Raw genomic sequence first — 19150 nt, 5'->3', positions numbered from 1 at the left:
TATTATTATTGCGGGTAGGTATACACTTAATGGCTCAATATAATAAATAGTCGCCTTAACAAAGTCGTTAAATGTATAGCTAAATAAGAATAGGTAAATTCAATTAAATAAATAAAAATAATATTTTGTGCGTATCTGCAGCGTGGTATAACAACGTGTCGGTATAATAGGTAGGTATCAATAATACGGTTTGGTGGGCTTATTGCTTAAGCATGACTCCCGCACAAGTTTACATATTAATAAGTACCTACCAACTATATAATAATTAGACAACCACTATTTATTTAAAGGTATATACCTACTCAATTAAATTAATAGTTTCAAAGTGTCAAGGATCTCATTGAGGAAACGTATTTTTCCTATTGATTAACACGGTGAGTTATTCAGTTGAATAGGTAAGAATTATTTTAATCGTAAAAATAAATTGCGGTATTACACACGTACATTATACGTCCATAAATAATTATATATTCCTCGATACTCAGATTTACCGACACCAGTTTATTTTATGTGGATTTGCACTTTTTCTGAAAATAATATTCAGATTGCATTTAACTATGGCTAACAATTTGAGGACGTAGATTATTGATAATGATCAATTTACGAATGAAACGTCGATTTTAAAGTTGACAACATTTTGAAAAAAATGTATATTTATTTTTTATAAATATTGATCAATGATCATGTATTCATGTATAATGAATGTATAATGTATAATGAATTAGGAAATCTATACAAAATCATAAGTTATTTAATGTTTAATTAAAAACACACTGAGAAAGTTGATTCAACAATAATTTGTATGTTACTTGATTTGAGGGTTGATTTCTAACCGGGATAAGCTATTGGTGTTGGAATTAGATTAGCTGATAGGTGATAGCCAAAACAAAATAATAATAATTTATAATTTATCATGTTTTATAGGGTGGTTCATTTTTTTTAACTATATGATTATTCAACAGTAGTTTATTTATAGTACTTAGGTATATAAATATATTTATATATATATATATGTATACTGTGCAAATCTACACAAAAATAAACAGCGTGTATAACACGTTAATTTAATCACTATTTACCATGCATTTGATTCAACATCTGTATAATTACCTATGACTTATGCATTTATAATTTCTTTACATATTATAAAATAGGTAATAGCTGAAGTTTAAATATTATATTAAAAAAAAATTAATATTTACTTTGGATTCAGCTGCTGTTAAATTTTAATATTTTGGATATCAGTTTAAGAATATCCTGTAATGACCCATTATATTCTGCAGATCCTGCTGATTAACTCAAGTTCAGACGGCACACCTGCAATTTAAGCCTCCAAAAATGAAGGGTTCCGCAGGGCAAACTACCTTATTCTCCATGCCCCTAATTGTTCTTCGTATTAATTATAATATAAAATACAATATTTATACCTATATAGTATGTTATTTTTAAGTGACATAAATACTGCAATGTTATCACTGTTATCTATTATATACTTACTAGTAGTATGAACCACATAATTAAAATCCGATACCGATAATTGGATTTTGTTCAGCTGATAGTACCTAATTGATAAACTGAAAAATGAGAGTATTGTATATTAAACTGAAATAGTACAGTCCGCAGTCCGTAGAATTCTTTATCATGTTTTTTCAATGCCTACTTATACTTTTTTTGTCTGTCCTTTATATATTATGAATTATGATAATTATTTATGTCCATATCTTAATAAAATATAACGACGTCAAGACCATATTTAAGCAATGATAGCTATATACTCAAACTTCAAAAAGAAAACAAATTGGTGAGGTCATTGAACATATTTTTAGAGAAAAAACTAGGTAAATTATAATTCGAATACAGAAGGTATTCCCTTATAGTATAAAACATTCTATACATTGTACGATTGTACAACAGCTTAATATGCTCTATAAATTGTAATATACTGAATTCTTGAGTTATGTGCGTATCACAATAATATATGGAAATTCAATAATACACGTAATACATACATAATATACCGCGGTACCAAAATGTGATTTGTACTATTTATTTCACCATTTTTGTTTTAACGGATTATATTAAGATTTTAAATAGGGTGAATAACTAATAGTTATTTCTGTGAAAGTAAATAGTAATATAAATAAAAACTAGAAAAGTAGGGGTCTAGATAAGTATAATTTTTGCTATGTTAAGAATTGTTCTATGATAGAAGAGGAGTTCAAGAAAGTACTTTCAAATTATGTATATGCATATGGAATAGGGCTCCGAATTGAATCGTGCACCCTAATTGTAATTATAATGAGGCCTTAAATATAATCACTATTTAAATGAATTAAATAGTTCCTTTTCTTCTTGAAACTATCTACCTACTCTATTTCCAAATTAACAAATTGGTAGGTACTCATAATTATTTTAAAATTAAGTACAGACTACAAACTCGACAGGACAAATGTAAAATGATCATAATGATGATGATGACGATGATGATTGATGATAATAATAATTAAGGGTAATATTCAGTTAAATAGAATTAATAATTATAATACAATAATATTATACGTCTAATATAGTATAGGTATATTTGTAATAGCTGTAAGTTCTCGTTAAAAAAATATCTAAACATTAACCTCAATTTGACTCAAATTGACAGCAGATAATAATACAAAAATTAAATTTTTTAACTTAAAATTGTAATAACATTATTATTTATGTTAATAATTGGTATAATGAGAACTAATAAGTTTCATATGCTATAATAATATACATATATGGTAATTTTAATTTATTTAGTTTGGTGGTTAAATATTTTTTTTTTATTGACTATTGTGGTAACTGGCGAATGGTAACTATACAATGCATTTACCAAATAATAAAAAATGATTTTTTTATTCAGTTTATCTATACAGCCAATCGATATAGTTGATTTATTATCCTGTACATAATATAGCATATAATATTATAAACATTGTATTAACGTATTTCAGACAAAACAAGACACTATGTCGTGTAATATTATTTTAAGATTTTCACTATATTTCTTACCTACATACACTAATTTATTTTATAAATAATATTGTACAGGAGCGTGATTGCGCGAACACAATATATAATAATTCGAGACAGAGCAGCTGGAGTAAAAACTGTTCGGCGGCAAAAGAACGCCAATGCCAATGCCAATGCCGGTAATTATTGTATGATAAAAAATACCGTATCAAAAATTATTGTACACTCGGCGCGCCTAGAACCTGCACGGTCATCAGCCCGGCCGCCACCGACCGCCCAACCAAGTACCAATAACAAACAGCCGGTTATTCTTATCATAACTCGCGTCTTATCAGTTCCAAAATATTGAAAACAAACTAATTGTTGATCGAGAGTTCACGTTTTGTTTATTATATTTAAAAAACAATCTCTACACCAATGTGTCGAAGACGTTCTTCTTTTTTAGTTTTTCATTGTTAATTCACTGATTGCAAGTACACGTCGTATACGCCCTGATATGAAATATTAAATACGTAAGTACATTTATTATACGTAATATTGACATCTTTCGTTTGTTATGACTGTTTTGGTTATTGAAGAATTATTATTCGTTTAATATGGTTTGACAGTACAACGTTTTTCTTCTAACGCATTCGAATTCTGATATCGTTATCTCTTACGATGAAATTGTTTAAATTAAATTCCAGTTTATCGATTTTTGTATTTGTACAACAATACAATATCATCAGTTACCTATTATAATTTATATAATTCATAATATTATTGTTATTTGTATTTGACAATTGACACAATATGTTATTTTCAAAATATAATGTATATCGTATTTGGATATTTGTCACCATTCGTTTAGCGAACTACAGTATTAATTTATTACAAATCATTATTTAAGATTGTGAAATGCTGTATATAATTTTGTATGTGAGATTATAATCTTTGTACGTATAAAAAAATATGTAGTTGCTCATAGACATTCCGTGGCGGGAATGTTTCGTTTTGAATAATACACCAGTCGACACTAGGTCAGTGTTACCACACTCGTCCCCTTATTACTAGAAACATTAATTAAAAAAAATTTCGATGTGCTTTATTGATAAAAATTGAATCCTACACAGTTACTCATTTAATATAAAATTAAATCGTATAAACTTGGTAAGCTTATTTAATTATAATATTTTCATCTTATGACTTGTTATGAGCGATAATATTCACGTTTATATTTATGATGAAACATTAATATTATTTTATTATTTTTACAATGTACCTAAACATATTACACGCTTATTGATAACTGCATACTTTCATATTAAATAAATTATTATATCTCTAATAACTAATAGGTAATAAACAATAATAAGTAACAAACATAATACGTAGGTACCCTTTGATCGGAGTATTTAATAATGCCTTAAATTTAAATAATATTTGTTTAATGTGCGGATACAGTAGGTTTAGAATAAAATTGTTTGAGTTTATTTTTATTTAATTTTTAATGTTTTATATTAATGAAGTGTAGATATTTTGGAAATGTTCTGTGTATACTATTGGCACTTTGTATATCTAAAAGGAAATCATTAGCCACTTAATTATAATACAGACACATAGTACCTGTGTGTGTTTTAGGATTAATAGGCAATATATATTATAAATGATAAAGTATTATTGATAAACACTTTTTTAATTAATAGTAATTGATTTTTTTTAGTATTAAAAACATTCTCGTATTAAGTGCAGTATTATTTATCATATCGCTACTTTCTATACAATTCGGGATCCTAAATTATACATAGGTACATAATTAATTCCTATATTAAAAATATGAAATTGAAAACTTTAATGTTTAGAATTCATATTTATTAAAACCTAGTAAAGTACTGCAGTAAGTCAATGTCACAGTAGTACACTATAGTACATAGTCACTAGTCAGTGTGTGTATAGTTTATATTTGTTGGTCATGCCTGAATTTTCACTTTCCTTACTAGTAAATAATCTATTTTTGTTATAAGTACTTGAAATGTAAATATTAGGTTTATGAACCGAATAGGTAATTATCATAAACCCGAGAATATTCACATTAATCACCCACTTAAAAACGGTTTGTTCAAATTGAAATAAAAATGTTAAAAATATTGAGAAAACTATCAATAACACTTTAATATATGTTAACTAGATACGATGGACATACTTTTTAAATTTGTTGAATATTAGTTGTTGAAAATTCTAATCTGCTATAATTGTATTTATATGCAATTTAAAATAAGTAAAAATAAAAAAATAAGATTTAGCTAAAAGGCTTATAAGTATAGCAATACATATTTTGATACCTTATGAAAGTCGGGTAAAATAAAACTGTTCAACACTAATGAAATTCTTTTCCATAGTAATTGCAAAGATTTACTTGTTGTTGAAAACAGTAATTATTATGCAAGTCCAAAGACTTCTGTTTCTAGATTTATCTAAAAAAATAGATTTTTATGTACAATAATTTGTCACTTTATTATTCAAAATATTTTTTAGCTCAAAAAGAACATTTTAAAATAAAAAAAAAAATAGAATACGAGTACTGAGTAGTTATAATATGTTATGGTTTTGATTATATTTTTTTGCATGAACAATGAAACCTGTAAGTATACGTATAAGAATAAAATCCCAGGCATTATTTTTAAAATTAATTTTAAACTTAAGATGATATCATCATTATTTGATTTCTTTCTTTCACCCACGCATAAAATGCAAACTTGCGTTCAGCAGAACCAACTATGTATGTTTAGCTTTAATAATAGAGTGAATCAGCTTATTAACAAACTTAAAGTTAAGAAAATTATCTTTGTTCTTACGTTGGCCTCTTTATTATATTTCAATCTTTATGGGAGTTACGGTTATGTAAAATGTTACAGTTAAAAAATTCACATATCATATTGAAATATTACAAAATAGACAACGCAAAACACAGATAATGTTCTTAATTTTAAGTTTTATGATAGGTCATTTCATTCTTATACTAAAGCTAACAACACAGGTTGGTTCTGCTGAACGCAAATTTTCCATGTTGCGTGTGGGTCAGAGAGAGAAAATAAATATTGCACTGACATCCTCTTAACATTTTTGATTTTATTTAGATACTTTTGTACAAAATAGCAAATATAGTTTAATCTTTAATCTTCATGCAATTATAGTATAATTGTAGATAAGATGTTTATTGATGGGTTTTCTTTTACACAATTGAACTAGATTAGGTATTTACTCCTAGCAAAATAATTGCTTTAGATTATCGCCATTGAACTTGTTTTTTTTAATCTTTTTCATCCGCATTACGAGTGTGAATTAGTCTCAAATGCAAATGCATAACTTCCGTTAAATGTTTTATTTATCATTATTTCCAGTGCTTTTCACGTGCTAATGTTTCGCATGAGCAGTTTTATATAATATTTTATAAAGTATGATATCCGTTAAATAAAATAACTCGAGATGATCATTGGCTACACAGTCAATGATCATGTGGAGGAAGTTATTTTTCTACTACCACTCAAAAAAATGTTTTTATTTCTTTTTTTTTTGAATATGCTTTCGTTTGCTGAGACTTAGACGGAGTGCTTCCGTTGCAAGTCACCGCGCACTTACCAACCAAAAAAAGCTAAACAGAATAAGTGTATTGACCTGAACAAACACCTGGTAACAATGATTTAATCACATCGGGCCTAAGTAAACATACAACATTCAAATTAATAAGTATCTATCTATACACGGAGGAGAGGGCTGAGTGGCATTGAAGAAAAAGGGCTTAAGTCATTTCTCCCTCAACAATCGGTTGGTTGTTTTTTTTGTACTCACACCTAGTGTAAATATCTCTTTTGGGGTTCTGACTAATGATTTATTATTACAATATAACTGCTGTGTGTGCTTTTAATTTTTATTATTTATATTGTATTTGCATTTCTTCTATGTGGTGCCATTTGTTGGAGAAATTAATTTATTCATCTATATAAAATAAAATATACCTATAGGTGCCTAATAAGTAATAACAAATAATTTTGATAAATTGGTTTGCATTTATCATTGAACTCAAATTTATAAAATAAAACTTTAGAATAAAACAAAAATTATAATATTCGTTCATTTAAAAATATTATTAAATTAAATTATTAAATATTTATTGCTTCTCGGTGATTACTAGTTTTATAATTTAAGAAAAATAATTAACGAAGTTTATAATATAATCCTAGACACTCAGGCACTCAGACGTAAAAACATGTAGATATCGTGACAAAGTATAAGATAAGCTAAAAGTCTGAACTATAAAACAATACCTATAGTTACAAAAATAAACTAAATATCTAATTCAGTTGTATATAATTATCTATTTATCTGTGATAACCTGGTCCACCAGCAATCTTGATAAAGTGAGTAAACATATTGCTTTGATTACTTCAATACTTAAAAACGTATAAAAAAAACGTATTAAAATGAATCTTTGACCAACGTATCTGAAATACCTCACATTGTACATAATGTATTAATATTATATAAAATAATGTTCTTAATTTCAGATATATATTGTACATACTTTTTTATTGACATAGTGTTGTCTGTAACCCCGTAGAGTGCATATATTATTTTTAAATTTTAAATATATTTAATATGTTTGTCATGTATTTATTAACACGAATGAAAAAAACAAATACATATATAATGTTGAAGCAACGATCCCATGGTTGTTTAGTATTCTTCTTGATAGTCCATTGTTTTTTTTTTTGTTTCCATCATATCGGGTGGTCATAGCACCAAGATATATTGTCCAGACGTCCACTACGTGACAGGTAAATGCTTCTAGATTATTATTCTTTACGTTTTTTAATTGACATATTTATTACATTACCTATTGAAACATCGCAAAAGAAATAATGAGATATATTTTTGAATTACAATATTACATTAAGTCTTCCTATAGACAGTAAATAATCAGTGCATATTAACTTAATATCAACTGAAGTTGAAGGATATTTCACTTTATTTTGCTATGGATTTCATGAATATATTATACATTTTATAAACTGATATGTTTAATAGACAACGTACATTTCAACAATTCAACGTTTAATTTAAAATAATATATCTATATGGTAGCATGATATATTGATGTGTTATTAAAGTAACACACATACAATTTTTAATTTATTGTTATTGAATTATTGATTGCACTATAAAATAAATTACGCTAGGATTATAATATGTGATATTATTTGTACCAATATTTTCCTTTAACTGTGAGCTAGTTTTAATTGATATTTGATAACGCTGACTTTCATAAGTTATTTACCTATCTAAGTAGGTATATTATAATATAATAGGAAATAATAATGCCTATACCTACTTTATGATATTGTATAACAGCATTACGGCTAGAAAAATATTTGCTTAAAGTATATTATTTTTAAATTATAGGTAATAGGTATGAGTATGTTGAATTAATTTTTGATAAAAGTTTAAATACATTTTAATTAAATAAACAAATAAATTATACATATTATTATCATATCTGTTTCTTACAGTGTAATATGTTCTGTAATGCTAGTAATTTACATAGTCTTACAAATAGTACAAATATAACGTCTTTAGAATAAGCAATTTATTTATATATTTGCTGTAGGTATTATAATATTTATTTATTTATCCTAGCATATAATTTATCTAAGAGAAAACAAAAACATTTACATGTTCTGTTTAGTATTCTCAAATTGTACGCATCTTAAAGCCGATAAGTAAATTTATAATTTTTTTATTAGAATAATTATTTTATTTTATTCAAAAAGTATTCACTTTACGTTTTTTAGCCTATTTGTATGTTACAATAACGTACTATTTTTATATTTAAAATAATTTCTAACTATTTTTTTTTTTCAAATTATTAAGTATTTGGTATTTATATGGTGGAAAAGGCAGGTTAGAAGTTTAAATAATTAGATAATACATTACAATTTTAAATAATCAAATAAATTCAAAATATTTGTATTGGTCTTAAAAGAAACTAATTCAATAATTTTGATACAACTGAGAGGAAGAAAAAAAAACTTTATAGTCTGGTATTTTACAGTCAACTATAGCAGGATTTTTTTTAAATGTATATTCATGAATAATCACTTAAAATTAGAATTTAATTACATATACTCGTATAATTTATGTAAAATGTATAAATGTGCTCTTTTGTATTCATTTTTACTTCATCGCGTAGGACCTACATTACATTTTCATACTTTTTTTTTTAGGTTTTGTTTAGATAACATTGCACCTCAATTATTTTCATACTTAAATTTAATAATTTATGATTTAATATTTATAATATTCCATGGCTATTATTTTAATTTTTAATCACTACTAAATATATGTTTATATTGTATGTTTAAGATGTATGCAATTGATTCTTACAAGTGTGCTGCGAATTTATACTGTTACACGACACATTTCTTATAGTAAGCTGGGACCATGAATACATACCGCAGACGTGGATTAGCCAAGGTAATAGCTGAAAAGGCGTTACTCAGCGAGTCCTTGAGAAACTTAAACAAAGCTACCGTAAGTGATTATTTAATTCGTAAATTATATAATGGTCAGTTATTTATAAGTGTAAGTAGATATATGTAAACACATAAGTGTAAGACATAATTCCGTTGTTTGTTGTCAGTCACAAACTCTTCTGACTTCTGAGTATAAAATATATGCCTGATATAATATTTAATAATATTTCTATTATAAAGACCATATAAATAGACAAAATACCTGGTATGATGATGATTATTATATTATGTATTCCTTTCAAATCTTTGACACGTTATACGCGTATTATAATATACGTTCAGGCAGTGATAATGTTTTTCGATGTATCGTTTTAGCTGTACCTACATAAAATCGTTCTCGCAAACACATACAAATATAACCAGGCATAGCGAAATATTTCGTGAATTGCTTTATGTCATAAATAAAATGAAACTCATTGTTTTGTAAGCCAATGGAAAATAGCGTTTGTTAAATTATGGATGAATATTTTTCCTATTAGCATACAAAATCGATTTGGGCTATAAAAACAACCTGGTTAGAATAAATCTTTTCCGAAGTTCTAACATTAATGTCTAAACGGCTGGAAAAATGAATCATTAAAACTCTATGGACTTTTGTATTGATGAAATGGCTAAAAACTGTTACTGAGTCAAACCCATTAATTTCATTTTATTGCTTAATTTTTTTTCAATACTATTATTGTGTTTATAATAACTATGTGGCGTTTGGCAATTTATTTAAATTAATTCGACATTAAATGTAGTCAATGTTCGATTATATATTACAGACTGCTGTACAACTAGGAACTTAATAGCACCTATATATACTAATATACGATATACATTTGATTATATTATATACCAATAAAATATCAATGTAATTGTATCGTTTAATATTATAACATCGTAACTTATAAAATTATTTTGGTATCATCAAGATTATGTACATTATACATTTATTCAATATTTCATACATTTTTATTTTTTGTTACAATTTTACCCGAGGTTTTGTAAATTACTATTTGGTAACAAGTATTGTAAGATAGCATATTTTGTGATATAAAAAATTTATCTACGGCTTCAACTGCAGTTGTGTATTTAATGGGTTGTATTTTTGATAATCGAATCTTTATTAATCAAACGTATGATTAAGTTATAAGTTTATAACTTATACTAATTGGGTATTATTATAAAAATCAAAATCGATTTACAACTTTAAAATTAATATAAAAAGTTTTTACCCTCGAAGGTTTTATAGTAGGTATACTTATATATCTACTTTTAGATGTCGGTACTTATAGTTCTATTAGAATGTGTGATTAATTATTATTACTTTTTAACTTAAGTTATATATTTAATAGTACCTATAGATATATTTCATCATACTAAATTTTTTTTAGTAAAATCATTTTGTTCTATTCCAACTCATACTTAATATGTAAACTAATATTTTTGAATAGGTATGTATAATTTTTCTTCTTTTACGTTTTTACATAATCTATTTTCTACGTTTTAATTCGTATGATGACATTTTGTTTGAGGGTATCAAGTATATATAATTGAAATCGTACTGCAATACAAAAAAAAAGTTGTCACCTAGTAACTGTGGAAATACCCTCTAACCAAAAGGACAAATTCTACTGTCGATTTTAGGGAAACTCTCTGGGGTGATTTTGGTTCAATTACACGTGTATCATCTAATCTTGTGTACGTTTAACCTATTAAGTTACATTCACTACTTGACCATTTGATTTTATCATCGGATTTTTTTCTGCTGAAAAGAGGGTCGTCGTTTTAGTTTCAATCCCTATTTCTAGCAAAGGGGCTTGTAAAGGAATATTTAGTTGGGTGAGTGAAACCTGCCGAACACACGTTAATGCGTATACATTGTTTACTACTATGATACTATGGTAATATTATAATATTGTGGTAATAACTATAATAGCTAATATTTTATGAGTCTTTATTAATTAGACTTAAAATTATAATAACTCGGTGCAATATATAAACAGAATTATACAATTTATGTTGGAAACGTTTTAATTAAGTTAATTTTATTTTTATTTTTTAACAATAGTGTAAGTAATTTGATTTCTTGGTATAGTTGAATATAGATCAAATGATTTTATTTTCGTCAGTTATCCAGATTTCACGGTTTATGTTTCTAATATCAATAATTTATATTAATAGGTAATAATGCCTGATACTTACCTACCTAATAATAAATATATAAATATATAATTTTCCATGTTTCATAATTTTATCGTTTTAGTCATGTTTAAAATCATTTTAATTGATTAGTAAATCAAAAGAATAAACTTTCCTAATTGAAGCATCTGAAATACCTATATCTGTGATCAAACTTTTAAATTAATTTTTTAAGTTAAAAATGTACACTGTCGAATTATTGATGATTTCGCGCTATATAGTGCAGATGAGTTAAGTTGTAATATAAGTAATACAAATCAACCCTAATAATAAAAAATTACATGTTACTTTAATAACTTTTTGTCATAATAGTTAGATTCTGATCAAATCAGTATTATCAACTGTGTAAAATTTAGTTTTGCTAAATTAGTAAATATGGACATTTATGTAACGTATAGTGAATAATAAATTCTAAGACTTAATAAGTTAATTTAACGACTATTCACAGCAAAACCCCCACAAATTGTAGAGTATAATCGCCTCAGTACTAAAAAATCTCGAGTTTATTTTAATTTTCTTGGTTACGTAATAATTTGAAATGCATTTTAATAATTAAATTTATGCTTATATATCATAGTATACTATTATCCAGACAGTTTTGTTAATATGTCTTAAAATGTTTTATTAATAAGTAATAATAGTAATAATATACGCATCCACTGTTTTACACATAACATTTACATTTATCAAAGCAGTATATTAATACATATTATAAACGATTGTTATTCGCTGTAGATTATGTCATATATTTGAATAAACACCTCATTATTGAATATATAATTTTTATATCGTCTAGACTTCCAAATTACATTTTACCATCAAAATATATATTACGTCACTTAAATTTTTGTTAAAATATATGCTATAATATTAACTACCTAGCTATTCATATTTTGATTAGAAAATACTATTCTTGTTTTGATCATTTAACTTCAACAAGTTACACCACAATATTAAAAAAAATGTAAACCTAAACAACAATTTACAACATAATTAGAATATTATTTAAAATTGATTTTATCTTGTTGTGATTATAATACTAGTTGTTCTATAGTACGGTGATTTTATAGATGTTTGAAATACATTATTTATTTAGTTACAAATAGTTTTTTTTTATATATTTATGTATATAAATGATCAGTATACCACATTAACGTGTATTCAAAAAAATATATTTTAGTATAATGTATAATTTTATTTAATAAATTATCATGGTGTATACTGTATATTGTAATGTACATACTAGTTACTACATTGAATTTTGTCTATTATACACATTTCGGTGCATTTTTGATGATTATTATTTATTAGATATTCATTATCGTTTTTCTTAATAAAAATAATATTAGTAGGTATATATTGAAATAATTTAAAAGGTATTTTGCACTCTTACTATTTATCAAAGAATAAACCATAAGCAATCACAATATTTAATAACGTGTTAAAAAAAATTGGATATTTAAATATTTATTACAATTCTACGAATTATCTTAGTGTGTCATAGATACGTTTTGATTGAAATATTAATTTTAAGACTAATAATTAGGTTTTCGATTATTGTCTTTTTTTCCCCGTGGTATCGAGGACCGGAGAAGGAACCATAGTCCCAATATTTCTCCTCCGGCCCCATCGTTTATTGAAATAAATCAATTACAACACAATTAGCAGTGGTGGTTCCATTATGGTCTATAATATGTAACATTTTTAAATTTACACAAAAATAGATAAAAAAAAATATAGATATTTTCCTTACATAATATTATAGTGGGTTTGTTATACGTCAACGCAAAGCTTGACGTTTATTATGGATACCCTGTGTAGTATATGTATATGAGGAAATGAATACATACACACATATGTATATATAACGTTCATAGAAAGCGGCGGCCCACTTGTCCAAAATTGATTCCAACGTGTTCTTTAGTGTGTGCGTGTGTATATGGGTATAGGTATATACGACCTGTGCAGTAGCGGATGCACTGTAAACTGCCTCCTCCGCTATACCTTCTCTTCCGAGCCACGGCGGTGGACAGGATAAGTTCGAGTGGTAGAGGGAGAGGGGTTAAGAATAATTCAACCGTGGTTCGGTGACTGAGAAATTGAAACGAGATCCCTCCTCGAAGAGACCGCGACTGGCGGTGCGCGCGAGTGCGAGCGACCGGGAATTTGCGATTGTGCATGTGCGAAATGAGATTTGATATGTGTAGTGGAGAGGTAATATTCGCGCGCATTCTCCTCGCATATACGTATATATAAGTATATACAGGCGGCAGCGGGAGCGTTCATCAGGGCCGCCGCCGTTCGGTTTTTTCTTCAACCTCCCCTCCGCCCTTAACCATCCCCTTACCAACCCCCCTCCCCCCACCCCCGACACATACACCCGCCAACCGTCTCCCGCACGCTATATTCTTCGCTTTGCCGTCGCCCTCGCTCTTGATACGACCCGTATGTGTGCATGACGTCTGAGCCCCGTTAGAAAATTGCCGAGGAAAAACTCATTTTCGCATTTTCTTCCTTTACACACAATCCGCTTGTACACATACACACATACACACACACATGCGAACGCGCGCGCTCGCTCACACTCTCCGCCCACTCGAGCGTGTGTTTGTATATGTGTGTACGTTCTACTTCTTTTTTATCCGTAATTCCTTTTCGCCGTTAGAGATCCAATCAGCTCTCTGGTTCCTCCGCCCCTTCCGGGCTTTTTTTAACTTTGAATTCCCCACCGCTGCCGCCTAACGTTCTTTTCCATCGGTGTGTTAGCGTGTGCATGTGTGTATATACCACATATATATATACATATACATATGTGTGTATGTATTCGGGCAACGAGATTTTGGATTTTTCCGCTTCGGGGATCCCGCAATTTCCAAGTCGCCTGATAGCGAAGAGGAAAGAAACAGCGACGGTGCTGTGTGGTGGTGGTGGAATGGCGAAAAGGAATATACGCCAAGCAGGCGGGCAGGGTGGTTTCTTATATGTGTATATACATATACATTCAGATGAGAGCGTGTGTGTCCCCTTTACCACCCCGCCCCGTCATCGGTTTAAGTCGACTGTTGCATACATTATAAACGTTCAGCTACCCGCCTGCCTATCATACCACCACTATCACCGCCACCGTCATTTTGTTTGTTTTTACCGCCTTCGGAGTCCTTTTTATCCTTTTCTCTCTCTCTCTTCTTGCTCCTATTCGCCCACGACGTCTATCCCGCAGGATCGATGTGTGCCTTTTAATATCCATCCGCTCGACATATACGCATATTGTTCTCGGAGACCTAACCCGCCGTGCCTCGGGCACCCCCTCCCGGACACGCCCGCCTGCAACAATAAGGGGAATATATGCGCATACCGTTTTTTGTACTACCAAAACCGTTTCTTTTATTTCTATTTTTTCATATTCTAATAGTTAAAAAGCATCGTGACCCGTGACCCGTGTATAGAAATATATATGAAAATCAATCTTATAGTCTCTATAAAAATTGAGATTTGTGTGGATATTATAAAACAAAAAATAAATTATTATTAATATTTATATTCTTATATATATAGAGAATATAAAATGTTTGTAAAAACAGAATAGGTACCTTATGCATATCAAATTTTGCAACTAAATATCACTATTTACTTATTGGCATTATTTATCCATTATTATGCAGTTTACATACTGCATAGGTATAATATCGGTATATATGTTTGTATTCTATATAGTCTATATTATACAAAATAAAATATTGTTTTTTAAATTGAATAATATTGTAATGATTATCAAATAATTATGCAACATTCTCATTTAACTTTGTTTGCGTAAAATAGTAAATACTTTTATCGTTTTCCAAAACAATATTATCCATAAAAGATACCATACGTATCTTTATAATGTATTTTATGTAGACAAGTATAAGTGGTCATAAATCGGGACCTTTGAAAAAAAATATTAGAGGGCAACAAAAAGATAATCGTAACGTAAAATCGATTTTTTCTTTAAATGTAGATATACACTGTGTTAAAAAAACCAAATTTGTATTGTTTGATAATTTTCATTTGGTATAATAGATACTTAATACGTATATTATATTCTAATTTAAAAAAATTATTTCTTCTTTTTAGAAGTATTGAAAATTTTTTACTCGATGATATAGCGCTGTTGATGATATTATATTGAACACTGACGTCTAACATTTATTTTATAACCAGTTAGCCATGCAATCGTGCAAAATATCTAAGAACAGTAATTTCCATCGTCTCGAAGATCACGATTGTGAATCTTACGGGGATGGTAATAGTAATTTGAGTTTCAATTGTTCTCAATGGATTTTACGAAGAGAGCGATGGTAATTATTTTAATTATTATCCTATGCAATCGAAACGTCGTGTACATGCTAAATTATTATAAATGTAGGGGGCCATTGAGGAGAGCAGATGTTTTTATTATTTAGTATCATAGAATAATGACTAATAATGTACAATAATTATTGTTGATTGGTCATACGTTTGCGTAAATGGAAAAATGGGCATGGCCTTTTCTATGTCAAAATTATTTCCGGTCTCATTATAAGTATTACCCTTTTAGGCAAATAATGAAGGTTTCATTCTTGTTTCCTATAAAATATTAATAGTACTTTATTAGAATATTCGCAAAGTATAATTTGAGAACACTGCTGTAATGGTATTTTGACGTATTCGGTTTTCATTTCTTTTTTAAGGCTATTTTTTAGACTAATTAATCAAATGTAACTTTATGAAAGTTCTTTAAATTCAATCATGTATATTTACGTAAGTAATCTTTAGGTATTTTTTAATAACTTGAAAAACATTCTTTTAAAATAACTTTAATAAGCTATTGAAATTTTTCTTACTATAATTATTTTTGCTTGGTTATTCATTATTATATTTATTCATAATTTGTTTGTGTATATTGTATAATATATGTAATTAATAATAATTAGATACGAAATATATATTTGAATATTCATACGGACGGTGACGGGTGAATATTAATATCAAACAATAACAAAATCTAACCTATTATTTTATTTCTGACATTTATAATATTTTAGAACATGTCTATACATGAATTCGAATATTTTTGTGATACTTAACAACGAAATACTATTTATGAAAATACAGGACACTCGATATTGTCGATATTTGATGGCAACCTTATAAGTTCTGCCTTTATTGTAAATATGGTTGCCCGATTACATTTTAGATTCTTGGAGGCGCGATGAATGTATTGGATTTTCAATGACGTACTATTTTTTTTTGTGCCTGTCATCACTGGTGAAAATGATTCAATCTTAAAATTTGAGGATAAAATAAGAAAACCGGATTCAGTTGGTATTTTGGAAAAAAGTTCGATATTCCCAATATTTTTCAAATGAATCTGGAATATCAAAAAAAAAAAATATATTAAAAAAAGGGAATACTTACGCAATTCTAGTTTTTGTCATAATCTATTTTGCTATGTTGTTGTAATTCAAAAATAAATAACCGTAGATACTTCACAAAATATTTATATTAGTTATTTCTAATTGTGATATAATTTTCAAAATAATTTAACTTTTTGTGTTATTTATTCGTATTTACAATTTTTACTTTTAAATTCTGAGCGGAACGATGAATGTATTGATCTTATAATGATGAATGTTTTATTTTTAAACTGTACTTTTTGTGATATAATTAGTAAAATAATACTTTCATAGGTTAATATACATTTATCTAGTATAATTGCGGTTCTTAAGTCATTTTTGGACATTTTCAGTTTATACATTAATGCTGTGTGAAATTTCAAGCCACGCTGAATGGTATCACTGTAGATTCCATGGGTTAACGAAATAAAATAGAATGCGTATGGTAATAAGTCATTATACAGAATTTTCTTTGAGAAAAGGCCTAAGTCACTAATTATAACTTATTTTAATGACAAAGGGCATAAGTCTTATAAAATTACATGCAATAGGTCTTAAGTCATGATGCAAAAGGGCTCAAGTCAAACAGATATAATATGCAATAGGTCATAAGTCATTATAATTTGAAGAAAATAAATAAATACTACAGAATAATATTTAATAGCAAAATAACAAAAAAGCAAAATATACACCTATATATTAAACATAATTATGAACACAAAATTTAAAAACATTAAAAATTTACAAAGTTATAATGTTTTTTGTGTCTCCTGAAAAGTATCAATTTTTTACTTAAGCCCTTTCTCTTAAAAACCGTCCAATTATAGGCTGACAGACCGTCTTTGCTCAGAATCGTTTTTCGTATACTATATAAATATATAATAATTTAATATCATTGAGTTCCAATTAACACATCCACTACAGTGAGCGAAGCAACACCTATAATGTACAGCAGGCAATGTACTCACTTGCCCACCTTTCTTAGTTTATTTTTTATTAAATTTTTTTTATCTATGTCAACATGTTTTAATACAAAGTTCTTCATAAGTTTTTCAAACAGAAATTAAAATAATTATTATATATTTATATAATATATATACTATAACATACTCAAAGTGACATTTTTTTATAAGCGTTTTAAGTTTAAATTTGAAAAAGTTAAATATTTTAATGAAAAATAACGAATTTTCCTCTAATGGTAGGTATAGTTTTAATCATTTTTATCGTGTTATAGTTCATAAAGTATTAATTGTTTATACTATACGGACTTAAGAATTTTCGCAATTACATAAATAATTATTTTCTTTATAAGTACAATAAATGTTTAGAATTGTTTTAAAATAATTTTAAGCAAATTTATTCCATACGAACACCTATTAATACCGTTCTACGGTACCGTCGTTATTAAGTATTATATATGTATATGTGAATGAATAAGTAGGTACCTATAATATGATTATGATTATAATTTATAGTTAAAACTAAACATTCTTTTTAATTATTAACAATTTATTCTGTTTCTCGCATTTATTTGATATTTCATATAGACATCACAGTTAGTAAATTTTATTTTTATTTATATTATTAATACATACATTATAATTATTGTTTATTATCATATAAAAGTGAAAATAAAATTTACTATTAATATTATTTTAGACAAGATATTTTCTTATAATATTAAAATGCCAATATGTATAAAAAAAGCAAAATCGTTTCAATATCTTCTGAAAATTTCGAGAAAAACGCTTTTCTTTTCCATACCAAATCATATTATGATTATAAATATATAAAATATAATATATAATAAAACTGATCGACGTTTTCCTTGAAAAAAAAATGATTATAATAATAAAAATCAAGAACTAAAAAATTTTTTACAGTGGAAAATTATTTTTGATGAATATTCACAATAAAATACGATTACTCACTGAACCGATGATGACGTCTCATATATTTTCTTTTCAACTTCGTATT

At 27.2% G+C, this 19150-nt stretch overlaps 1 protein-coding gene across 6 annotated transcripts in view; it reads left to right on the top strand.

The window, feature by feature from the left end:
- The first annotated feature begins 3323 nt into the window (after window positions 1-3323).
- Window positions 3324-19150, top strand: part of LOC132943404 (protein-L-histidine N-pros-methyltransferase) — a 128717-nt gene continuing 112890 nt past the window's right edge. For 3 of the 6 annotated variants that reach the window (XM_061012379.1, XM_061012378.1, XM_061012377.1), the window contains exons 1-2: window positions 3325-3515; window positions 9403-9570. In XM_061012379.1, coding sequence (XP_060868362.1) covers window positions 9481-9570 — 90 coding nt within the window. In that variant the 5' untranslated portion in view covers window positions 3325-3515; window positions 9403-9480. Of the gene's footprint in view, window positions 3516-7779; window positions 7818-9402; window positions 9571-19150 lie in introns of all 6 variants that reach the window. The other 3 variants (XM_061012380.1, XM_061012381.1, XM_061012382.1) reach the window with 3 other exon arrangements.

The sequence above is a fragment of the Metopolophium dirhodum genome, chromosome 4 (genome assembly GCF_019925205.1).
Source record: "Metopolophium dirhodum isolate CAU chromosome 4, ASM1992520v1, whole genome shotgun sequence".
Classification (NCBI taxonomy): domain Eukaryota; kingdom Metazoa; phylum Arthropoda; class Insecta; order Hemiptera; family Aphididae; genus Metopolophium; species Metopolophium dirhodum.
This window is presented reverse-complemented; position numbering and strand designations above follow the sequence as displayed.